We start from the raw sequence: 25,844 nt of genomic DNA on the forward strand, positions 1-25,844 counted from the left end.
ATCCATTTAGGGCAGCTGTTGGATGTGGTAGTTAAGGCACCAGTCAGGACATCACATCCCTTATCAAAAGGCCTGGGTTCCAGTCCCCGCTCCACTTCAGACTCCAGTCTCCTGCTAATTACCCTTGGACGCAGCAGGCAATGGCCCAAGTCCTTGAGTCCCTGCCACCCACACGGGACACCCAGATGAGTTCCAGACTGCGGACTTTGGCCTGGCCCTGTCCCAGCTATAGCAGGCATTTGGGGAATGAATCGGCAGATGGAAAATCTCGCTGTCAGACTCTGTCTCTCTGCCACTTACCAAATAAATAAAAATACATTAAAAAAAATTTTAATGGTTACTTTTCTCACACACAAATTACACCTCAGAGTTGATTTTTGAAGTCAAATAACTAAGTAAATAAATCTTATATTGTCATCTTTGTTAAAAATCAAACTGTAATACTCCAAGAATAGGGGTTAACACTGTGGTACAGGGAGTTAAGCCATCGCCTGTGACACCCACATCCCAGAGGAACGCTGGTTTGAGGCCACTACTGCTCGACTTCCAATCCAGCTTCCTGTTATTGCACCTGGGAAAGCAATGGAAGATGGCCCATGTGCTTGGGCTTCTGCCACTCACATCGCAAGCCTGGAGGGAGTTCCGGAATCCTGGCTTCATCTGGACCAACAGGGTCATGGCAGCCATTTGGGGAGTGAACCAGCAGATGGGAGATCTCTCCCCCCACCCTCTCTCTCTCCCTCCCTCTCTTTTCTTCTCCCCCACCCTGCCCCCAGTCACTATGGTTTTTGAATAAAACAAATATTTTTTAAAAAACTACTCCAAGGGCCGGGGCTGTGGTGTAGCAGGTAAAGCCACCACCTGCAGTGCTGACATCCCACACGGGCGCCAGTTCGAGTCCCGGCTGCTGCAATTCTGATACAGCTCTCTGATATGGCCTGGGAGAGCAGAAGATGGCCCAAGTCCTTGGGCCCCTGCACCCACATGGGAGACCTGGAAGAAGCTCCTGGCTCCTGGCCAGCTCAGCTCCAGCCATTGTAGCCAATTGGAGAGTGAACCAGCGGATGGAAGACCCCTCTCTCTGCCTCGCCTTCTCTCCCTGTGCAACTCTGACTTTCAAATAAATAAATATTTTTTAAAAAACTACTCCAAGAATATAAAGGACAAAACTACCTACACAATAAAAAAAATACAAAAACTTTTCTTACTTTTTTTTTTTTAACACAAACATTCCTCTGCTCAAAACCTCCCAAAGATCACCCTTCTCCCTCTGCCTCCCGGCCAGGGCCTACCCTCCTCAGGAAGCCCATGGAACTGCCCCCAAGCCCCTGACTCACCCTCCCTCCCGAGTTCTGCTCCCTCCCTGCAGCCCCTGCGTCCACCCCCTGCACCCTGTCCTCTGCACCTAGCAGGGCGCTGCACGCACAGCAGAATGCCGGCACGGGTGGCACTCAGGCTGGATACACCATCTGACACAGGCAATGCACACTAGTGTTTTTAATACAATTATTTGCAAGTTTTACTGCTATTTCATTTAAACTGTTATAAGTGACTGCTTTTCCGTACTTCACCCAGAAAATAAGAAATTATCACAACAGCTTTAATCTACTTAATTAAAGCAGCTGGATTCTTAAATATGGGCTCGATCAGAGGTGACACTGGAAAGCAACAGCAGAGATGGGATTCAGTGTTGCTCAATATTCACACCAAGGTGTCTGCTGTAGGAATAGAGTATTTTTTTTACAGATGTATCTTATGTATTTGAAAGACAGAGTTACAGGGAGAGGTGAAGGCAGAGAGAGAGGTCTTCCATCCGCTGGCTCACTCCCCAGATGGCCGCAATGGCCGGAGCTGCACCGATCTGAAGCCAGGAGCCTCTTCCAGGTCTCCCACGTGGATGCAGGGGCCCAAGGACTTGGCATCCTCCACTGCCATCCCAGGCCACAGCAGAGAGCTGGATCAGAAGAGGAGCAGCTGGGACCAGAACCAGCATCCATATGGGGTGCCGGCGCCTCAGGCCACGGCTTTAACCCACTGCACTACAGCGCCGGCCCCTGAATAGAGTATTATTAACCACTGGCATACCTGTGACCAGCAAGAGACGTGGAAGATCCCTAGAGCATTAAAGTCCCCTAAACTTCTCCGGACAACTCTTCTGCTGCTAGTCTAAGTCAGACAACAGGGGGGAATCAAACAAGCCTCAGCTTACTGAAACAGCCTTAAACTGTATTTGGTCTAGGAGTGAGCATGACTGCAGTAACAATAAACAGACGGGAACACAGAACAAGAAAATCTGACACATCACCTTGGAAAAGAGCAGCAGTCAAACTGGTTCTGAAACACAAAAGACCTCCCTCTTTCAAAAAGCCAGCGGGCCCATTAAGTCAGCCGGCTGAAGAAATGCCCTGGATATGGTGGCAGTCTGCACAGTGAGCAGAGAGCACTCCTGCCCTCTTCCAGCCCGCGGCACTGGGACAGTGGCACTGACAACAGACTGTGCCACCCTGTAGCGGCCCCAGTGCACTCGGAGTCAGACACGCCCGCTGGCCCATGAGGCCTACACACATCAGTCTTGTGCCGTAGTGCCTGACAGGGTCAGGCTGCCGGCCCTGGCTTCTCTCTGATCCTCGGCCACGGAGCTCATTCTCACCGCGGGGCCTCTGCATACCTGTGTATTCACCCTGTCTGTAGAGTTTCCTGGTCCCAGATGGGACATATGCCTGATTTCTAACCTAAGTCTTGGTTCTGTTCCTGACCACCTCTTCAGCACAGGCTTCTCTGACCAGGGGACCCAGGGGACACTCCAGCCACCTTCACCACCACTGCTCAGCACAGGACCTGGCTTCAGGAACACCCTGACAGCCCCGTCCATGTGGGAAGCTACCTGTCTTCCTGACTTTGAACTGTCTTCCTCCACAAGCAGGTAAGCCGCAGAGCCCTAGCAGCCTAACTCGGGGCAGCCCGGACGGCACGCCAAGGGGACGTAGGCTGAGGGTGAGGGCGAGAACTGTGAGTTCGCAGAGCCTGCCCACAGTTCTCTGGGATTCAGATCTGCTATTGTTACTCACTGGTCTCTAAAACAAGCTTGGGGGACCAGCTTTGTGGCACAGCGGTTAAAGCTGCCACCTGCAACACCAGCACCCCATATGGGCATCGGTTCGTATCCCAGCTGCTCCACTTCTGATGCAGCTCCCTGCTAATGGCCTAGGAAAAGCAGAGGAAGATGGCCCAAATGTTTTGGCCCCTGCCACACGTGTAGAAGATCCACATGAAGCTCCTGGCTCCTGGCTTCAGCCTGGCCCAGCACTGGCCATTGCGGCCTTCTGGGGAGTCAACCAGCAGATGGAAGACCTCTCTCTCTCTCTCTCCATCTCTCTCTCTCTCTGTAACTCTGACTTTGAAAATAAATAAATAAATCTTTTAAAAAAATAAATAAAATAAAAGCTTTGGAGGTTAAATTGCTTTGCTACTGGTTAACCACAGCAAAACAGACCACTGATCTGGATCCAGAGATCCTGTAACCAAAACCCACTAGACTGACAGAAAATTACAGATATGACAACAATTTCAGTTATGGAAAGATTCTTCAAAAAAAATCTAAGCTAAGCGTGACTCAATAATTAGTAATCAAGGCAGCTGTAGCAAGTCATTAGAGATGTCCCCAAATATCAAACGTTTCCTCTGTCCCAAGCTCCTGATGGGACAGCACTGCTCCCTGATCCAAGTTTGAAGTTACAGGTGCCCACGTGACTAATTATATATAATTATATACAATTACATACAAGCAGAAGTGTCAGGTATTGAGGCAAAGCCTCCACCAAGCTTGGTTTTTGAGTGACTACTTCAGCAGGGCCCATTGATCCTCACTAGATGTGCCGAAAGAACAAGAAATAAACTGCTGGGGCCGCGCTGTGGCACAGCAAGTAAAGCCACTGCCTGAGACGCCAGCATCACCTATGAGTGGTGGTTTGAGTCCCGGCTGCTCCACTTCCAATCCAGCTCCCTGTAATGCACCTGGGAAAACAGTGGAAGATGGTCTGAGTGCTCGGGTCCCTGCCACCCACATGGCAGACCCAGACATCAAGGCTCTTGGCTTCAGCTGGGCCCAGCCCTAGCCACTGGGGCCATCTGGGGAGTGAACCAGCAGATGGATGGTATCTCTGTCTCTCACTGTCATTCTGCCTTCCAAATAAGTAAATCTTTAAAAATATATAAACAGCTGCTATGTTAAGCTACTGAGACCCTGGAGTTACACGTTAGTTCAGCATAAGGCAGCTTGCCCTGACTGGCACAGCAGTAATAAGCATGGACTCCCATGCGCCTGGGTTTGACCCAGAGCTCTTTCACTTATTGAGTGATCACGGACAAGCCACAGCCCCCTGTTTAGGCCCTGATGTGCAGATGCACAAAAAGACTGATTTAAGAGAATGTATGAGGGCTGGCGCTGTGGCGCAGCAGATTAACGCCCTGGCCCGAAGTGCCGGCATCCCATATGGGCGCTGGTTCGAGACCCGGCTGTCCACTTCCGATCCAGCTCTCTGCTGTGGCCTGGGAAAGCAGTAGAGGATGGCCCAAGTCCTTGGGCCCCTGCACCCACGTGGGAGCCCTGGAGGAGGCTCCTGGCTCCTGGCTTTGGATGGAAGACTTCTCTCTTTCTCTGCCTCTCCTCTCTCTGTGTAACTCTGACTTTAGAATAAATAAATAAATCTTAAAAAAAAAAAAAAAAAAAGAGAGAGAGAGAGAATGCATGCACCATGCTGAACAGATTGCCTGGCACTCAGCACCTAACAAGGGATATTAAACTCTAAGTGAGGCTGAACCTATTTGTTTCATGCAAGTTAGCTGGCCTTGGATACCCTATAAAACACAGCATTCTAAACTATCTGAGAGAGTCACAGTTAGAGATTTCCCATAGAAAAAATATCTACACAAATGAGAAGGAAAGCAGTAGAACACCTCAAAAAAGTTAAGTGTTGTGATGGTGTAGAAGATTAGAAAAGCAAGAAAAAGCTAGTCATGATCTGACCGTGGAGAGAGGGCAGGCACGGTCAGCGCCCCTCCAGCCCCTAACCAGGAGTAGCCTTGGAAGGAAGGGACTCGCGCGCAAAGCAAGCAGACTCTACTCGGACAGAGTAAGGGATATGAAGAAAGAGATGAGTGTTGATAAAGAACAGAAAGAAGAAAAATGTCAAAAAAACACGAGGTCTGGGGCTTCCTGGAGCCCCAGGGCTGGGCTCAGCGGGAAGACCTGACTACTAGGAAGGACATGTCTGAGCGTGACAACTGGGACCACCTCCACATCATCCTCCAAGCACGCAGGCCCTGGGCTCTCCACACTTCCCCTGAAGGAATGCTCAGTCCCTAGCACTCCGGCGGTACACACCAGAACAGAACTGTCCGCGACGCCCGCTCTTATACGGGCACCAGTCTGGGTCCCGGCTCTTCTACTTCCGATCCAGCTCCCTGCTAATGGCTGGGAAGAGCAGGAGCCCGAGTGTTCAGGCCCCTGCACCCTTGTAAGTGGGAGACCTGGAAGAGGCTACTGGCTCCTGGCTTCAGCCTGGCCAGCCCTGGCCATTACGGCCATCTGGGGAGTGAACCAGTGAATTAAAGAGCTCTCTCTCTCTGCTTCTCCCTCTCTTGGTAACTCTTTCAAATAAATAAAATCTTAAAAAAAAAAAAAAAAAAGAACAGTTCCCCACTATTGCCTCGGAGACTGTCCAGCACAACAGACAGACCTCGGGCGGCTCTTAGAGAGAACGCACCAACACTAAAATAACCATTTGGATTTTAATTATAAGACGGTCTTGTTCAAGTTCAAACATTTCTTTTTATCAGAATGTCTGGAGAGTGCTATTTTGAAGTTTTCAAGGCATTTATTGCCCATTTTCACTGGCTAAAAATGAAAGGACTAAATACAAGAGGGAAAACCATAAACTATCCTGAAAAATTCTTAACTTCTGAAAACTACTGGGGTGACTGTCAAAAAAAAGCTGACAGGCTTCATGGTGTGAATTAATAATCAAGTATAAACAAATAATGCAAGTAGTACTTCAAAAAGTCTGTGAAGAAATGAAATGAAATTTATTTTGGTGTAAAAAATTCTAAAATCCACGCACAGTTTTCTCATAATATACACTCTCCATGAACTGGCTGAAAGCCTCTCCTATTCTTCAAGCAATGAAATGTAACTAAAAATGCTGAACATTTTACTCATAAAAACTGGACAATTTTTATAATCCGAATAAAAGTTTCATTACTCGCAGACCATTTTAATGTACCCGAATCAGAAATGTGCTAACCATTAGACACATAAGAGGCCACTCTCCCACTGAAATTTGGCTTTTAGCATCAAAGGCAGTCCTCTATGGATCTAATATTAACACTTGTCAAAAGCAAAATGAAATTGTGAAAGAGCCAAAAAAAAAAAAAAGGGGGGGTAGAGCAATCGCTACAACTCTTTCGAATGGCACGCACACTTGTTGTAGATGGAAGTCGGTGTGATAGAAACGAAATACTGAAGCCGAAGTGTGAGTGTCAGGCAAGTCTAAACACATCAGAAACATCACCGGCCCGGTGCAGCCTGAGAATCAAGGCAGCACTGAGCCGAGGTGAGTGCCGTAGACACCTCGGTCAATGATTGCTGAGCGGAGAATAACAAGTGCAGTGTCAATATTTAGACTCCACTTGCAGGTTCCTTCTGACCCAGAGGCACGGCTCTAACAGTCCCCAGGCAGGAGAAGGGCTTGCTCCCGCAGGTGACCAGGTTCACATTAAGAATCAATCTTAGAACAGGAAAATAAATGACATCTCTGACAGAGACGTGCACAGAACTTTGATGGACGATGACTGTGAAAATCCACTCTGTTCTCTTGTCCCTCCCCCTCAGCACCATTTGAAAAAATAATTTGCCTTCAAAAGCATGTCAGTAAATCTGCAAGTTTTAAAATAATAGAAACCATGTGGCCCATGTGTTCACCAGATTCGTTTTTTATGATGTATGGTCCGCTGCATTAAAATAAACATATTCCTGATAAAGAAAGCAATGAAAAGAAATCAAAAGAATTCACACCAAAAATTTCACATCTCTCAGTGCAACGCAGGACTGAATTTATTAAACTTGGCCACGTAGTGAAACTGGACTTAGGATCCCTGGTTGGGAAGACCAACAAATGATAAAAAGGCATCCACAACTTCAGCTAATGAGAGCTGAGTTGAAAAACGTCTTCAAGTCTGAGCATTTCAAGTTAAGGTTGAAAAAAAAAATCACATGCTTCACATTTTTAGGCTTTAAACAAAAAAAATGTTTATGAAGATTTTAAAAAGAAAACGTTTCTGATACCCATAAATTTCAATAAACCTCAAGTGAAAAAAAACATTGAGAGCAGCAAGTATGAATCTACCACATCCACATAACTGCTTCTCCTTATCAGAACCCCCTCAAGGCTACCAAGTACCCAGGGCAGAGTAGCTTCCTCTCCAGGGAACCCCACACCCTCCTGTAAAGAGAAATACAGCTTACATTTCACACCTACCCTCTCGGTTTTATTCTATGAACAAGTTTTTCAAGGACAAAACGCTTAAAATTTCCCCTTTGATCATTATGATTTCTAAAAATAACTCTCATTCTTCCTTTTCCAACCAATGGATAATTACAAAATCAAGAGTATTAAAAATGAAACTTTAAAATTAACTTCAAACACACAAAAACAAGACAAAACAAAACACACTGGCACTAGAGAGTGACGGGGAGAGGTGAAAAACAAGGTCTGAACTAAAATCCCCAGGAATGAGAGCTGCACTCGGGGTCCACAGATCCACCGCCCACCCCAAAGCCACACACACTCCACTCCACGAACAGACGCACGCCATGAAAGCAGTGAACTCAGACGTGACACTAGGACACAAAAACGAAAACACTGGGAGGAATGAATGTGTGTGTTACTGCCTTCTACACACCGAGAGCCACTGACATCGAGGTCATGTATTTGTATAAATTCTTATTGTAAACTCACCTGATTCATTTTCAATTCCTGTTGTGTTCTGTAAAGATACACACAACAAAGAAACTTCTTTGATTACATGAGCCCTAAAAAGAAAAACAGACAATTGTAATATGTACCTGCCTACAAATTTACAGAGATTTAAAACCACACACAGAACCCTAGGGCTTGCTCAAAGGGCATTTATAACACAACTCCACGACAGATCAATCTATGCTGACAGTTTACCTCTCGGATTTACTCTCTGCAATAAATAGATTTCTTAGAATCCTTACTAGGGCTCCACTGTACGTGTACTCTACGATGACAGCGCACTCGTTAAAATGACATCAAATTTTTGCTTTGGAATTACATCGTTGCTAAGAAGAAATAAATTAGTTTTGTTAATAGCCAGAAACACAAGGCGCTGCTGAATAACTTATTACACAGTGTGTGTCCTTCTTTGACATCCATACTTCTTGTTTATCTGCAAGTGCTGAATGCAAACGCCAGTTAGCCCCCATTCCATTACACTGGTTTTCAAGTTCCTAGAGTAGAAAGGCAGACTTACTAACACTGGCCACAGGGAGCTCTCCTTAAAGAACAGAACACAAACCTCGCAGTAAAATGCAAACAGCTTAATAAAAGAGCCTTGCAAAGAGCTACACTTATTGCTTACAATTTTGTGTTCAATATATTTCCAGTACAGGGAAATAATCAGAAGACAAAAATCCTGGTTGCACATACACGTGACAAACTTGTGTCTAAGCCACGTCCTTGGAAGGACGGCAGCATCCACCTGAGTCACGTGGTGTCGTTCCCGAAGCACGAGAACCACTCCACTTCCAGGAGAACTGTCCCTGTGCAGCCTAAATGTCCCCAGCCGAGGACACACACACACCTGTAGGCTGCACGCTCCTCGCCTGCTCCTGCTTTGCTTCTGCTGAAAAACATTCCAACTTAATGCTCTCACTGTTAATAACTCAAGAAACGCATAATCGAATGACAGTCTTCATTCCGGGAGAAAACACTGCCCACCCACCGTCATAAACAACAGCACTCCTTTTCCTTTGGTTCCAGTTCCTTCATCGAGGGCTGTTGGGTGTTTTTTTCTTCCCTTTCCTTGAGCAACTTAAAACACTCACCTGATCACTTTTAACAAGCAAAGGCACTACAGTAAAGTCAGGGCCTGGCCACCTGAACTACTTTTTATTCAAAACCGGCACAGGAAACTGTATTCCATATGCCATATACCACATCTTTTTTTTTTTTTTTTTTTTGACAGGCAGAGTGGACAGTGAGAGAGAGAGACAGAGAGAAAGGTCTTCCTTTGCCGTTGGTTCACCCTCCAATGGCTGCCGCGGCCGGCGCACCGCGCTGATCCGATGGCAGGAGCCAGGAGCCAGGTGCTTTTCCTGGTCTCCCATGGGGTGCAGGGCCCAAGCACCTGGGCCATCCTCCACTGCACTCCCTAGCCACAGCAGAGGGCTGGCCTGGAAGAGGGGCAATCAGGACAGAATCGGGCGCCCCGACCGGGACTAGAACCCGGTGTGCCGGCGCCGCTAGGCGGAGGATTAGCCTAGTGAGCCGCGGCGCCGGCGCCATATACCACATCTTGTTAGAGAGCCCAGTGCTTGCCAAACCAACCCAAACCCTTAGTAGGCAAATACTCGGTGAATAAAACATCAGACAACTGTCTCTCACACATATTTAGCACTGCCTCCCTTGGTATGCATCATATGGTAAACATAATCAACTCTTTTGTATGAGATGTAAGGTTGTTACATTAAAAATGAATCTTTGGGGGCCATCACAGTGGCACAACAGGTTAATGCCCTGGCCTGAAGAGCTAGCATCCCATATGGGCGGCTGGTTAGAATCCCAGCTGCTCCACTTCCTATCCAGCTCTCTGCTATGGCCTGGGAAAGCAGCAGAAGATGGCCCAAGTCCTTGGGCCCCTGCACCTGTGTGGGAGACTTGGAAGAAGCTCCTGGATCCTGGCTTCAGATCAGCACAGCTCTGGCCATTGCGGCCAATTACGGGGTGAACCAGCGGATGGAAGACCTCCCTCCCTCTCTCTCTCTCTCTGCCTCTCCTCTCTCTGTGTAACTCTGACTTTGAAATAAATAAATAAATCTTTTTTAAAAAATACAAAAAAATGGCCGGCGCCACGGCTCACTAGGTTAATCCTCCGCCTTGCGGTGCCGGCACACCAGGTTCTAGTCCCAGTTGGGGCGCCGGATTCTGTCCCGGTTGCCCCTCTTCCAGGCCAGCTCTCTGCTGTGACCAGGGAGTGCAGTGGAGGATGGCCCAGGTGCTTGGGCCCTGCACCCCATGGGAGACCAGGAGAAGTACCTGGCTTCTGCCATCGGATCAGCGTGGTACGCCGGCCGCAGCAGCGCGCCAGCTGCGGCGGCCATTGGAGGGTGAACCAACGGCAAAAGGAAGACCTTTCTCTCTGTCTCTCTCTCTCACTGTCCACTCTGCCTGTCAAAAAAAAAATACAAAAAAATTTGTTTAAAAAAGATGAATCTTTGGGTGTAAACCAGTGATAAAGCAGGTGTCCCCTAAGATGTGCAGCCCAACCCCTCTGTAACGACCCAGCAGCCACCAGTTCCCTCAGGTTGGTCTCTGTGACACCTGTGACCTGGGTGAATGAGAGGTTACGGTTCAGCTGTCCTCTAAGCTTTTACAGCTGGATTTATTAACATCTGAGGAACAGCATAAAAGTTTGCAGTAAACACAACTGTATCTATGAAGGGCACCATCTCCTAGCTTTGTGTTCCCCTCCCAAGGGGACCGTCAGAGGCAGTGTCATTGTGACTCTTAGTTGCAAAGCTTCCTGTAAGGTCCAGGGCACTAGGCCGCCCTCAAAGGAATTAGCCCCGGTCATCTTCACCAAGGTAAGCCTTAGCATCCTCAACTAGCGGCAAGACACATATCCAAGGCCCGTAAGGCAACTCAGCCGAGGCCTCACGATTTGGGCTTCTGCTTTTGCCTCTTAACCACAGTTCACCATTTTTGTTTTTGTGGGTTTTTTTGTATCTCAACAACTTTATTGAGATGCTGATATATCATCCAGTTGACTCATTTAAAGAGTACACTTTCACAGATGTGTGTGGCCGTCACCACCATCAATTTTAAAAGTCATCACAATGAGAAACCTGGTCTCCCTCAGCACTGCCTCCCCACCCGCTCCGCTCCCCGTCCCCAGTGCCAGGCCACTGCTAACCTACTTTCTCTTTCTGCCTTGACAGATCCGCCCGTTCTGGACAATTCGTCTTGCCCAAGGACAAGACGACAACAATGCAGGCTCAAGATCTTAAATCGCTGACTTCCTTCCGTGACCTAGACCCAGTGATCCCCTCTGCCCCTGGAGCACCTGCCATGGGCGGAGCTTGGTTCCTGGCAGGGGCCTGGCCCCTGGGGGAGAAGACCCACAATGAACACTACGTAAGTGAGCCGCGAAGTCGGTCAGAGAATGAGCGTGCTTCTGAGAAAGGAAAGAGGGGCCAGGCAGGAGGTCAGGATCACCAGCTCCTCGCTGTCTCCACGCCTGCAGATCCAACAGCCGGCTCAGAGTGGGACTGAAAGGAAGACACGTGCGTCAAGGCCAGCAAGGGGGACGCCAGGGAGTGAATCGGTGATGGAAGATCTCCCTGTCTGTATTCCAAATCTGTTACAACATCTCTAAAATATCATTTGAGAGGCCAATGTCAGATCTGTGCTCTTAATATCTGAATTGGTTTAGACAGATCATCATTTCCCAGGTGGGAGTCAAGGGGAGAGGAAAACCGAGGGTCTGGTTTGTGGCAACCTGGAAGAGAGAAGGGCCCCCGGCCCCGCCCCCACCCCAGAGCATAAAGTGAAGCTTGTAGGAAAGATCCTTCTCTCTGGAGAGAGACTAGGAGTGCACAGATAGCGCAGAAAGCCCCAGAAGATTATCAGCCATGTAATCGTCTGCACTTTGCCCTCGTTTGTTTAATGAAAAAGCTGAGACTCCAGCGATCGTAAAGACCGAGACGCCGTCAGCGCTGTGCTAGTCTGGTTATCCAGCATCGCACGTGGGGACGGCACAGTTGCTTGACTTGAGCCTGTGAGCAGGCAACTACAAAGGATGAGGAAAAAGAAAGGAGAAAAGTGCTAAATAGAGGGGAGTCCAGATGAAAAGTAGATGGGCAGAAGGCAGCCTCTCAGTGCCCCCAGCCCTTAGGACAAAGTCCTCGGTGCTGGCCGGCGCCGCGGCTCACTAGGCTAATCCTCCACCTGAGGCGCCGGCACACCGGGTTCTAGTCCCGGTCGGGGCGCCGGATTCTGTCCCGGTTGCCCCTCTTCCAGGCCAGCTCTCTGCTGTGGCCAGGGAATGCAGTGGAGGATGGCCCAGGTGCTTGGGCCCTGCACCCCATGGGAGACCAGGAGAAGTACCTGGCTCCTGGCTTCGGATCAGCACGATGTGCCGGCAGCAGCTCGCCGGTAGCAGCGGCCATTGGAGGGTGAACCAACGGCAAAAGGAAGACCTTTCTGTCTCTCTCTCTCTCACTGTCCACTCTGCCTGTCAAAAAAAAAAAAAAAAAAAGAGTCCTCAGTGCCATGCTAACTCCTCTGTTCCCTTCTCACCTCACCTCACACCCAACCAGCAGCCCATCCCAGGGCTCTGATCTTCTTTTCCTAAGAAAAACAAAATAAATTTATTTGAAAGGCAGAGAAAGACACACGGAGATTTCCCACCCACTGGTTCATCAGCTGGTTCCCCAATGCCTGCGACAGCCACGGCTGGGCCAGGCCCAAGACAGGAATCAGGCACTCAATTCAGGTTCCCACAGGAGCTGGCAGGGACCCAAGTGCTTGAGCCGCCAGCACTGGTGGTGGTGGTGTGCGTTAGCAGGAAGCTGGAGTCAGGAGCAGAGGCAGGACTCAAAGCCAGACACTGACACCGCACTGTGGGAGCCGAGACATCTTGACCTCTACGCCAAATGAATACCCCTCAAATGATACTTTTTAAATTAAATTATTTATTAAACTATACTAACAAGGGGTATTAGCAGAAGCTTGAGGCCGGCGCTGTGGCATGGTGGGTAGGGCCACTGCCTGCAGTGCCAGCATCCCATATGGGTGCCAGTTCGAGTCCTGGCTGCTCCACTTCCAATCCAGCTCCCTGCTAATGTGCCTGGGAACACAGCAGAGGACGGACCAAGTCCTGGGGCCTCCGCACCCACGTTGGAGAGCCGAAAGAAGCTCCAAGCTTCTGGCTTGGGATCACCCAACTTCGGCCACTGCAGCCATTTGGGGAGTAAAACAGCAGAGGGAAGACGTCTCTCTCTCTCTCTCTCTCTCTCTGCCTCTGCCTCTGCCTCTGCCTCTGCCTCTGCCTCTGCCTCTGCCTCTCTGTATCTCTGCCTATCAAATAAATAAATAAATGTTTTTTAAAAAGAAGAAAAAGAAGCAAGCCTGGGGCAGTCTCTGCAGAGGACCACAGCATCCTGTCCTGGGCAAGTCCTCTTGGCTGAGGCTGTCCTGAGTCATCAGCGCCTCCAACCATTTGCACAACCAAAAACACCTCTGCACATTCACATTCCCAGCGCGCGCCCAGCCGAGCACCTCTGCCCAGCCCTGGGAGCAGCTCCAACGTGGCCGGTCTGCTGAAGCAGTCCCAGACCCCGAAAGGGGCTGAGGAAATTCCTGGAGACTCGGGGCAGCCACACTCAGGGCTGGCTTCCGCTGCACTGCTTTCACACCCAGCTTGACTGCCAGGTGATGGTCAGACGGGAGAGACTGACCTTCCAGTCCGTCAGGACGGAGGCGGAGAGCTATCCTATGACCATCGCTGAAACCTCGACAATCCCATCACACGCTTTTCTAAGAAATGCTCAACAGTCAAGAGTCTTTGGTTTCCTAACGGTATCCAATGGTAGATACTGAAAATCTTCACATCCCTAGGACATCTCGACCCTGGCTTATGCCTTAGTTTGTTGAATTTCCATGCCTGAAGAAACCTACACATTTCCTTCTACAGGGTCCCTTGACTCCATCTTACATCTCCTTCCTATTCCTCCTTGTCGACGGTTATCAGTCCTGGAAGGAGACTCTAAGATCCACAAAGTCAGAGCACGTAACGTTTTAGCACTATGAGCTGATCACCATGACAGTACTTCAAAAGTTCCTGGGAAAATCAACAACTTTTAATTTTATTTTTCTATGAACTCTTTCAAGTATTCATATTTCAAATATCTACAATTTTAATAATATGCATGCACTTAAGTTTTCAAGCTACTACTCTGAAGTTCTAGAACAAATCATCCTTATAAACATGTGACTTCTAGGGGCTGACTCGGTGGTACAGTGGGTTAAGCTCCGGCCTGCAACACAGGCATCCCATAGCAGACTGCTCACATCCCATATCAAGTCTTGGCTGCTCGGCTTCCGATCCAGCTTCCTTGCTAATGCATCTGGGAAGACAACAGAAGACGCTCCACATGGGAGACCCAGATGCAGCTCCTGGCTCCTGGCTTCAGCCTGGCCCAGATCTGGCTGTCACAGTCACGTGGAGAAAGAACCAGCTGAACAAACATCTCTTTCTTCTCTGTCACTCTGCCTTCCAAATAAATGAATCTTTTTTAAAAACTATGTAACTTATCAATATCATAAAGATGGTTTGATTATAAATGGTCACTGTCCATACAGCAACAATAAAGTGACCAGTGTCTTTATTCAAATACTGGTCCGGTCAAGTGTCAGGACCACCTCAATGATATTAAGCTGCAATCATCTGACACAGGTCCAGAGACAGAAAACTGGAGCCCGAGAAGACCTCTCTGGGTCAGACCAGGCCATCGCCAGCACCGATCCTCCAAAACAGCAGAGTAATCCAAAGACATCCATGCAGCGGCCTTCATGTAACACGTATGATGCGGCTGAAATGGTCCTCACGGCTGCCTTTCCAGACTTGCAAAACCTACAAAGCCGTGTGCAAGGCCCGGGAGAAGGAACAGCAGATTTGTTAAGATTAGTGTCGGACTGGGCAGGAAAATGCAGAACTGGAAAAATGCGGATTTGATTTGATCTGCAATTCACCTGTAAGTCACTGATATTACTTTGTAATTATTCTTTAGAATAATATACCTTTTGTAATTATTCTTTAGATATTTGGGGGCTATTTGAAAAAGAACTAACTTTGCAATAGTTACTTAGAGGTCACTGATATTACAATAATAGTTATTTTCCTAAATTACAAAGAAAATTCCATTGTAACACCAAAAATCAGAAGAAACTTATGTAACTCTTAAGACTCGAGAAATTCATGAACTAAAAGCAAAAGAGAAGTAAGTAATGGAACGAGTATGGTCCATCCAAATTTAGAAGCCCAAAAATGCAATAAAACATAGACTAGATGCAAGAAAAATTTTAAATGCCATTTTGCAAAAGGGTGTCTTGGAAAAGTTTATGGCCAACACAAGAAAAATATTCTAAAACTAATCAGCACACAAACTCGCTGTCAGAGAAAATAAGTATCACGGTAGCAAATACAGAGATGATTACGGTTTTCCCAAAGTAGATTTGCAGTGCCTAACACTGGCCTCAACGTACCGACTAAAAGACTGCTGCGATCCGGAAACTTCTAGAAAAATAAAAATATCTGAACTATGCAACTTTTCAAAAGTAATTTCTATTAATTTACAATCATTATTAATATACTCATTGTCATAGAAAACTACCACTCATAATTCCTAACAAAACACTGGAATCACCAAATTACCATCTTCCAGAAAATCAATATGAAAACGTGCAGCGCCCACTTGTGAGATTAAGCACGAGCGCTGACGCTGAATCTGCTCGATGAAAACGCATTGATTCTCCTTTCCTGGAATACAAGCCCCCAAGCATCAGCATCTGGCTCCACAGTGACAACCCCTACCTCCCGTGAAAACCAGGCTGTATTACTAAAGAAAAAATCAAACCTGATACGTCCATCGTTTTTAGAACAAGGAGACTGTGTGTGAGTGGAAAGGGAGACCAGGAGGGAGACCGGAAACCCAGCGAGGATTTGGCGAACTGCTGAATCAGTGCTTAAAAGCACTTGCGGTTCTCAGCCCTGGGAAGAACGTCTCCGGGCGGCAGGAAGACGAGAACACAGAGGAACCTCCCCACCTCCAAACCCAGCAGGAGGCACACAAGCAATGGAACAGTCACAGACAAACCGGTGATTTCTCCCATTAATGAGGCCCGGCACACCACAGTTCCTGATTCCCCAAACGCACGGAGCAGAGACTGCCTTGGCACAAACCTAAATAAGGAAGTGGCCATTTCGCCAGTCCACTCCAGGTGGCAGAATCTGAAACTGACAATGGTTCCTGTAACAGGCTGAACACACTAGAGGGGCTGCTGCTGTCAGCGGCTTGGGGGGCGCAGAGCCCCACTGAGAAACCGGGACTGAGGAGAGCTTCTGTCTGAGTACGTCAAGTCACAGAGCTCTGCAGTCCACAGCCCTGCAGCTCCCAGGAACCCGCAGCAGCCAAACACCACCACACACCATGTCGCCAGAGACCTGCTGGCACGCTAGGAAAGCACCATTACACCCGCACTCGGATTGTGGCGCTCCAGGGCCTTTTCAATCCCAGAGTATCTCCTCTTTTACCTTAAAAAAAAAAAAAAAAAGATGCAAGGTAAATTCTTCAAAAACACTGCTCCAAGCATCTGATCCTAAACAACTCGCTCAGAAACAAACGGGCAGCTGTGCAGCGTCTGGTGAATTTCCGTCACTGACCCGGCTGATGCTATAGACAGCTGGCACTTAATATATGCTCTCCCTTATTCTTTTTCTAAAAGATTTATTTATTTGAAAGTCAGAGTTACACAGAGAGGAGGAGAGGCAGAGAGGGAAACAGAGAGAGAGGTCTTCCATCCACTGGTTTACTCCCCAGTTGGCTGCAACGGCTGGAACTGCACCAATCCAGAGCCAGGAGCTTCTTCTGGGTCTCCCACGCGGGTGCAGGGGCCCAAGGACTTGGGCCATCTTCTACTGCTTTCCCAGGCCACAGCAGAGAGCTGGATCGGAAGTGGAGCAGCCGGGACTTGAACCAGCACCCATATGGGATGCTGGCACTGCAGGCAGCGGCTTTACCCGCTATGCCACAGCGCCGGGGCCCTCCCTTAAATTCTTTTGATTAATTTATGTACCTGTGTCATATTTCATAGAATATGTAATTTTTTACTTCACAAATCTCAGGCATTGTTGAGGACTTTAGTAATTCCCTCTGATGTCATAATTAATAATTCCTAGTTTCTCTCAAGAAACTAAAACAAATCACACCTCTCCCTGTAGCAGGATATTCCTCCCTATGGTTCAAAACACAGAAGAATCACTCAGTCTACCAAACAAGGCAATTTTGTCACTCAAAACACCCTCGAATTAAAAAGCTAATTTCCTTCCCTTATTTTTTTTTTTTTAAGATTTATTTATGTATTTGAAAGTCAGAGTTACACAGAGAAGGAGAGGCAGACAGAGAGAGAGGGAGAGAGGTCTTCCATCTGCGGGTTCACTCCCCAATTGGCCACCGATCTGAAGCCAGGAGCCAGGAGCCAGGAGCTTCCTCCAGGTCTCCCACGTGGGTGCAGGGGCCCAAGGACTTGGGCCATCTTCTACTGCTTTCCCAGGTCATAGCAGAGAGCTGTGGAGCAGCCGGGACTCGAACCGCTGTCCATATGGGATGCCGGCACTGCAGGCGGTGGCTTTACCTGCTACGCCACAACACTGGCCCCTCCTTCCCTTATTTTCGAGACTAATTGCCAAAAACTACGGATGCCGAAATCAGCATGAGAAGGTGGAGGCTGGGTTCTGCTCTCTGCGGGGAACTGGGAAGATTCAGGTCCTCACTGCAGCTCCCGTGCCTCCCGGGAAATGCGCCGGTTAACCACCGCTGACTGTATATTCTGCAGAACAGCACTGAAAGCAAAGTATTGATAAAAAGATGCTTCTTTCTAACATTTTCCCTATGTCAGAGGCATTAAAACTTTACATTTTTATAGAAGAAAACTTACGTCAATTCTTCACTAACACTCAAATGCCAAGCTTCCGCCCAATATTTCTAAAGCAAGACATCATGTGGTGCATTTCACGATGTCCAAACCAAAACGGATCCTCCGTTCACTCCTATGAGCTGCTGCTCTCCCACAGCGGCTGCCAACACAGATGCCGCTCTTGTGATTCAACCTTTAAAGTTCAGATTTCCTGGGTCTTTCTCTCGGAGCCCAGCTCCTTGCCGCCACAGCAGGCGGTTTCCGACTTAAATAAACCTTGCTTTGCTCACTGCCTTGTCCACATGGAAATTCCTCTTCTATGTGAGACAAGAACTGGAGCTACCTTTCTTTGTCGCTGTTTTCCCTGTAACACAGTGTCACTGCCATCCCCACATGGCAGCCGATTTGAGTCCCGGTTGCTCCACTTCTGACCCAGCACCCTGCTAATGCACTTGGGAAACCAGCAGAAGATGACCAAAGTCCTTGGGCCCCTGCACCCATGTGGGAGACCCAGATGAAGCTCCTGGCTTCAGCCAGGCCCAGCCCCAGTCATTGGGGCCACTTAGAGAGTGTACCAGTAAACAGAACTCTCTCTCTTTCCTCTCTCTCTCTCTCCCCTCTGTAACTCTTTCAAATAAATAAATCTTTAAAAAATAAGGGGGGGGGGGCAACACTGCAGGTGGACGCACTGCCTGCAATGCCAGCATCCCATAGGGAACTGGCTCATGTCCTCGCTGTTCCACTTCCAATCCAGCTCCCTGCTCATAGCCTGGGAAAAACAGCAGAAGATGGTCCAAGTGTTTGGGCCCTTGTCACTCACATGGGAGACCAGGATGAAGCTCCTGGCTCCTGGCTTCAGCCTGGCCCAGTGCTGGCCATTGTGGCCATCTGGGAAGTGAACTAGCAGATGAAGATTCTCTCTTGCTACAACTCTGATTTTCAAATTGAATAAATAAATCTTTAAAGTTCAGATTTTCAGAAACCCTGCAAAACATCTGGCATTTCTTAAAATGTAAAGGAAAGCTACAAGAGCATGGCCATACCACCTGGCACCCCAGCACTCACTTCTCACATAAAGACACTAAGCACTAACACGACCATCTTACAAGTGGCTGCCTGGGTCTCTTTTGGTTTCTCTTACACAAGAGGTACACACGTAAGCTCACTTTCCATGTAAACTCATGTACGCCATAGGGAGGCTTCCTGAATTCACAGGGGAACACCAAGAAGAACTGTAACCCCGGGGAGGGTGCAACTCTACTGTTCCAGAGAGGTGCCAGGCACACTGACATCATGTCAGTAGACTGACAGTGATTATTCTGTGTTTTGAACCACAGGGAGGTTTCTACAGGTCTTCCCCCAAGATCTCACTAAGCTATCATTTTATTCTGATAGGGAACAGCCCTTCTACTTTAAATAACCTGAGGCTGGGTGTTTATCACCTAAATAGGTAACTACTTCTATTCCCAAGACATTTTTTTTTTTTGACAGGCAGAGTAGATAGTGAGAGAGAGAGAGAGAGAGAGAGAGAGAGAGAGAGAGAGAGAGAGAAAGGTCTTCCTTTTGCCGTTGGTTCACCCTCCAATGGCTGCCACAGCTGGCGCGCAGCGGCCGGAGCACCACGCTGATCCGAAGGCAGGAGCCAGGTGCTTCTCCTGGTCTCCCATGGGGTGCAGGGCCCAAGCACTTGGGCCATCCTCCACTGCCTTCCCGGGCCACAGCAGAGAGCTGGCCTGGAAGAGGGGCAACCGGGACAGAATCCGGTGCCCCGACTGGGACTAGAACCTGGTGTGCCAGCGCCGCTAGGTGGAGGATTAGCCTACTGAGCCACAGCGCCGGCCCCCAAGACAATTTTAAAACAATAGCAATGCCTAATGTCTGCAGACCAGTGTGTGTGTGTGAGGGGTGAGGGAGGGAGGAAGGGAGAGTTAGAGTTGTTATAAGGTTTAAGAAGCCTTGCTCCATATACGAGTTATTCTTCTTTTAAAGGAAAAGTACAGGCCGGCGCCGCGGCTCAATAGGCTAATCCTCTGCCTTGCAGCGCCGGCACACCGGGTTCTAGTCCCTGTCAGGGCGCCGGATTCTGTCCCGGTTGCCCCTCTTCCAGGCCAGCTCTCTGCTGTGGCCCGGGAGTGCAGTGGAGGATGGCCCAAGTGCTTGGGCCCTGCACCCCATGGGAGACCAGGAGAAGCACCTGGCTCCTGCCATCGGATCAGCGCGGTGCGCCGGCTGCAGTGCGCCAGCCGTGGCAGCCATTGGAGGGTGAACCAACGGCAAAAGGAAGACCTTTCTCTCTCTCTCTCTCTCACTGTCCACTCTGCCTGTCAAAAAATAAAAAAAAAAAAGTACAGTTACTCAAAATAAATCATTAGTACTTCTTGTTTCAAGATGTCTAATCACTCTATGATAAGAAAACAGACTCTCCCGGGCTGGCGCCGCGGCTCACTAGGCTAATCCTCAGCCTGCGGTGCCGGCACCCCGGGTTCTTGTCCCGGTCGGGGCACCAGATTCTGTCCCGGTTGCTCCTCTTCCAGTTCAGCTCTCTGCTGTGGCCAGGGAGTGCAGTGGAGGATGGCCCAAGTGCTTGGGCCCTGCACCCCATGGGAGACCAGGAGGAAGCACTTGGCTCCTGGCTTCGGATCAGTGCGGGGTGCCGGCCGTAGCAGCCATTTGGGGGGTGAACCAAAGGAAGGAAGACCTTTCTGTCTCTCTAACTCTGTAGAAAGGAAGAAAAGAAGGAGGGAAAGAAGGAAAGGAAGGAAAGGAAGGAAGGAAGGAAGGAAGGAAGGAAGGAAGGAAGGAAGGAAGGAAGGAAGGAAGGAAGGAAGGAAGGAGACTCTCCCAAAGCTTGCCTACTGGAATTTGCAACCAGTGCAACTCAGGTAAGGATACACGGGGCCAGTTCCAGGTGCTCTGAGTTCCAGCTGATAGCCAAGCCCGACTGCAGGGACGGGGCTCCCCAGATGTTGCCAAGGAGTTATTACTGCATCCCTTGACCCACTGCCAAAGCCTGGCAGTCTGCAGAGGACAGCGGGAGAGGAATTCCTGAAAAGCAGAGCTCGCGACACCTGCAGGAGGAAGCTGGTGCAGGACTGCCCATCAGGAAGGCAGTGCTGGCGCCTGCGATGGGCCCTGGGGATTTTCCAGCTGAAGAGGCAGCATAAGCAAAGTCTTATACCTTTTACCGCTGCCAGGAAAGAGCCAGGAGGTGAGAGAGGGTGGGCAGCTGGAGACTCAGGGCAGGCAAGCCAGTTGAGAATCTAGGGTAACGGCAGTTAGGATTGGAACTGCGGGCAACAGCTGAAAGCAAACAAAAACCGCGGCAGGCACCAGCGGTGGAGGACGGGTTAGCGGAGCAGTGCGCTGCAGGTAAAGGAGAGGGTGAGGTGAGCCCAGCACTGAGGCCAGGGCTGCACAAGAGCCGCCAGACGATGTTAGAGAGAGCGCAGCAGGAACAGGGACAGAACCCAAGGAGAACGTGGGGAGCCCCGTTCAGAAGCCAGGCGTGCCGTGGACGCTTCATCAGAAACACAGGCCCCACACAGACAGGACGTCAGGTTAACGATGGCGAGCTGCAAGGACACTGCTTAGGGGAAAGTACCCAGAGAGAGGAGTAGAAGACACAGGGCTTGGCACTGGGAAGGCATGGAAGGGGCTAGAAGGTCACCTCACCCCCACCATGTTCAGGGACCGGGATGTCCCTCAGTAAGAAGTGAGGCACATTATCTCCCAGGGCTCACGCACCAGGAGACGTAAGAAAGATGCTATTCATGGTCCTGACAAGCTGCTATGGCTGGATTTGAGCTTATGGTGCTATCAAGGAGTAGAAACTTGATCCAACTGTGGTGTCTGGAGGTGAGCAGGGTTAGATAAGGTCATTGGTGGGGGTGGGGAGGGTTTGCGACAGAACCCTGGGGGCTTTACAAGAGCAGACTGGATGACACACACATGCACGCGGCGGGACGGAGCCTGCCAGCAAGAGGCCATCCCCAGATCCAGCCCCTCGACCTCTGACCTTCAGAACCTTGAGCCCAAATCAACCCCTTTCTTCCTAATTCACCCAGACTGTGGTATTGTTATCAACAACCTGTAAGGGCTGCTCCAAAAACCTCAAGTATTTCAAACGGTAAAGATTTATTTATTCACTTATTTATTTGAAAGGCAGAATTACACAGAGAGGGAGGGAGGGAAGGAGAGAGAGAAAGATCTTCCATCTATTGGTTCACTCCCCAAATGGCCACAACAGCCAGGCTGGGTCAGGCTGAAGCCAGGAGCCAGGAGCTCCACCCGGGTCTCCCACGTGAGTAACAGGGACCCGACCTCTTGGGCCATCTTCCACTGTCCTCCTGGGGGCAGCAGCCGGGACGTGAAGGCGCGTGTTGTAGGCAGCACCGGCCCCTGCTCCCATATTTTTTATTCACCTCAAATCACCCCAGGGAAAGAGAAGCAACCTTGTCCCCACTTCACAGAGAGGAGGAAGCGGTCCACCCACCCCCAAACAGGCAGACCAGGTGGGTCCCCGGGCTGGATCTGTGACCGGCCATTCTGTGCCGCCCGCCGCTGCCCCAGGGCAGTGAGTCACTGAGGGCTTCTCTCAGAGAGCACTGGGCACCCAAAACAGGTGAGCTGCCCTGTCCCACGTCCCTAACAAGTGGTGGGAGCTACGAGTAAGGAGTACACTTATCCCAAGACGCCTGAACACGCCCACTGCCAGGCACACGTTAAAACTGGGTCTTTCAGATCACTGCGAAGCTCCTAAAATGAGTCTCACAGAGTGAGAACACGCGGGGCTTCCCGCTTACATGATACCCCAGATGACGCATAAGTGACATCGTCTCGGGAAGGTCTTGGGTACCACACAGGATTCACACTGAAATTTTGCCAATTTGGGTGGCATCATTTAAGTTAGCTGAAAGTGCCACAGAACTGTCCCAGCAGAGTTTAACAGAACCACGGACCAGCACACGTGAACCACGCAGGCACTGCCCATTTCCGGACAGGCTGCCCGCTGTGACCAAGCTAACCGATACATGTAGCCTGTACGTATTTCAGACCAAGAATTCAGCTCTTTCAAAGCACAACCTGACATCTGACTTATTGCAAGAGCTACAAAATATCCTTTTCACCAAAATGGCTGGAAAATATATAAGTATCCAGTGAAACTTTCTTTACTGCATGCTCCAAAGGACTAGTAAGTGAAAACCCAGTGCAGGTGTGACATGAGCCAAGCCTGTAGGAGTAAATACTACAGAGTGCTGGGAAAAATATTACACGCATATTTCACTACAAATGAACTAGATTCACTACACGCAGTAACTCCTAAGTCATGCCTCAGGGAGGCGGGGGTGGGGCCGACAAGCCTTCCCTGTAAGAGAGAACATTGCAGCGGCACACACACTCATTCCAGGGACGTGATGCAGAGACTCTGGGCTCCCACAGCACGTCTCCTCCTGTGCTTTATTTATCAGCACATTCTGATGAAAGATTACTTACGCCATCAGAGAAGTTTATCTATACGATCTATCCTTACAAAGAGGCAGCGACTTCTACCCTCTCCCTGCAGGGAAAGCTGTACTGAGGACACGTATTTTCTAGAAAGATCAACAAGCTATCTTTAAATTACAATGACTTAGTTAGGTAAGCACTTGGAAAGTAAGCCTTCTAGCCTCAACATAAATGCATCACTTCTGTGCTTAACCCTAAGCTGGTTGCTTAAAAAAAAAAAAATTTCTAGAAAAACCGCAGTTTGGCTTCTGCCATCAATCTTCAGGGGGCTGCTTCAACCAAGTCCCATTTTCTGAGAGAAAAGACAGTTGTTTCTGTGCTATTCAGCATAATGGGCCACATGCTTACACGATTCACCATGCGTCAACTCTATGCAAATTTATTCAAATTCCATAATAATTTAATCTGCATACTGGGAGTGCTGATCTTGTGTCGTGAGAACTTCATAATCTCTAGGGTCCCTCACGCCGCTTTCTCTGTTGCCACAAAAGGATGCCAAGGCAGGAGGGGACGTGGACAGACCAGAGTCGGCTGCAGGCTCTGCGATCCAAGTCCCACACTCCAGTCTCACTCTTACAGTTTCTGACTTCAGGACGGTCGGTCAACAGCGCCAGTGATCTACCCACCAGTCAGAGGAGCCTCCCTCCTGTAACGTAGCAGCCATTTTGCAATGGGACATTTGGCAACGTCTAGAGACTTCCCCGGTTGTCACACTGCGGGAGGTGCCACTGGCATCTGATGGGTGCAGGGCTGCGGCTAAGCGTCTCGCCACGTGCAGGAGAGGCACTCGGCCCGAATGCCCACAGCGCTGCCACGGAAGCTGAGCGTCACGCTCGGGGCCACAGGAGCCCACAGCTTCCCGGCGCTCGAGCAGATCTTGTACAGCTCTGCCTACAAACTTGGAATTCCCCAAGGAGAGCGTGAGCACTCGGCCCCAGGCCTCGAAGCAAACGCTTGGCGGGTGGCAGCCCCACGGAGGAGCAGCAAGCAGGGCCCGCCAGGACGCCCTGGGTGCACACCACAAGTGATGGCAGAATGACCATCAGCTAAGGTCCCGGCATCTGCAAACTCCCTGAAGCCACCATCGCCACGCAAGTTTGACCAGGGCCCCTCAACCGTCCACCTGCTCCTCAGTCACTCCCTACTGCGGTGTCTCCTAGTGGAAGCCCAGTTTTGGTTTTCTTCTCCGGCATGGGCACTACAGAGAACATGAAAGGCTAGTCGGAAGCCAGGAAGACAGTGAATAACCCATGGTGCTTTCCAGCCCGGAAAGTCTACGATTTAACAGGACTTAAAAGGTTTGTAAATCACAGCCGGAACCTGGAGAGAGACCGGCAGCTTAAAGAACCCGTTCCATGAATAAATAAACATCTAACGTAAAATAATCATCAAAAGAGTATGTGTGCAGATCCGTGCATATAACTGCATAGACCTGGCTGAGGGGAAAGGAGCTGACATTGGGCGGAAAGCGAGTTATTTCTTACCACTACATTGGCAAGAAAAATACATATTTAGAACCTAAACAGCAGAATTTACATTTTTCCTGTATCTTAAGAGTACAGAACTTAAAAGTCCACAACAGAAAACAATTCCAAATGCATCATAATATAAAGAAAATCTCAGGGTTTGGAAACCTCACAGATCAATATGGAATTGACTGGTAAATGATGGCCCCTGCCCATATTAGCCATGAAAACATATTGAAGAACAGTTAGCGACACAGACACACGCCCAGAAAACTGGAGGGGAAGACAGATTACAAACAGTACGCACAGTAAGGTCTCAACAGATTAATACAGACGTGAGTGCGTCCTCTAAACAAACACATGGGTGAGTGAAGAAAGGCACACAGACACCCTGAGAGAGGGGGCTGCGACTGACGTGCTAACAATGAAGGGTCTGCCTGCCTCTACTCCACAATCGGTCTATAGTCAGAATCCCAATTTGTTACATTTCATATTTTCAGAATGAACACATTATCACTAATTTATATGGAACTGCCTCAGGCACTGCCCTTGAAATGAAAAAAATATATATACACACCAACTTTTCACATAAAGAAACCACTTCTACAATGAACAAAAGCAAACATGTATTGGGCCCTATGATTAAGTGCCTGGCACTTTTCTAAGCACTTAAAATGTACTAACTTATTTAAATCAAACCAAAAAAGATTTTAAAAAGAGTCCCTGAATAACAGAAAATGTAAACAAGAATCAGTTCCTACTATGAATTTTGGACTCAGTTGCCGGAGCTTGACAGGAGTGAGAGGTTAATGATCTTGTAAGGTCAAGGCTAAATTGCGATTCTGCACATGAAAGAATTCGGCCAAATAAACGCGTA

The 25,844-nt window shown here is 49.0% G+C and overlaps 1 protein-coding gene across 7 annotated transcripts in view; it reads right to left on the reverse strand.

Moving 5' to 3' along the window:
• Positions 1-25,844, reverse strand: part of PRDM2 (PR/SET domain 2) — a 126,592-nt gene that overhangs the window by 99,324 nt on the left and 1,424 nt on the right. For 5 of the 7 annotated variants that reach the window (XR_016210233.1, XM_089299267.1, XM_089299265.1 and 2 more), the window contains exon 2: positions 8,016-8,089. The exons of 1 other annotated variant lie outside the window; for it this stretch is intronic. Coding sequence is in view for 3 of the 6 variants with exons in the window: in XM_089299265.1 (XP_089155391.1) it covers positions 8,016-8,024 (9 nt within the window). In the remaining 3 variants the exon portion in view is untranslated. Of the gene's footprint in view, positions 1-3,954; positions 4,015-8,015; positions 8,090-25,844 lie in introns of all 7 variants that reach the window. One more of the 7 variants, XM_089299266.1, reaches the window with a different exon arrangement.

The sequence above is a fragment of the Oryctolagus cuniculus genome, chromosome 7 (assembly GCF_051225735.1).
Source record: "Oryctolagus cuniculus isolate XC-2025 breed Fujian yellow rabbit chromosome 7, ASM5122573v1, whole genome shotgun sequence".
In the NCBI taxonomy this organism is placed as follows: Eukaryota; Metazoa; Chordata; class Mammalia; order Lagomorpha; family Leporidae; genus Oryctolagus; species Oryctolagus cuniculus.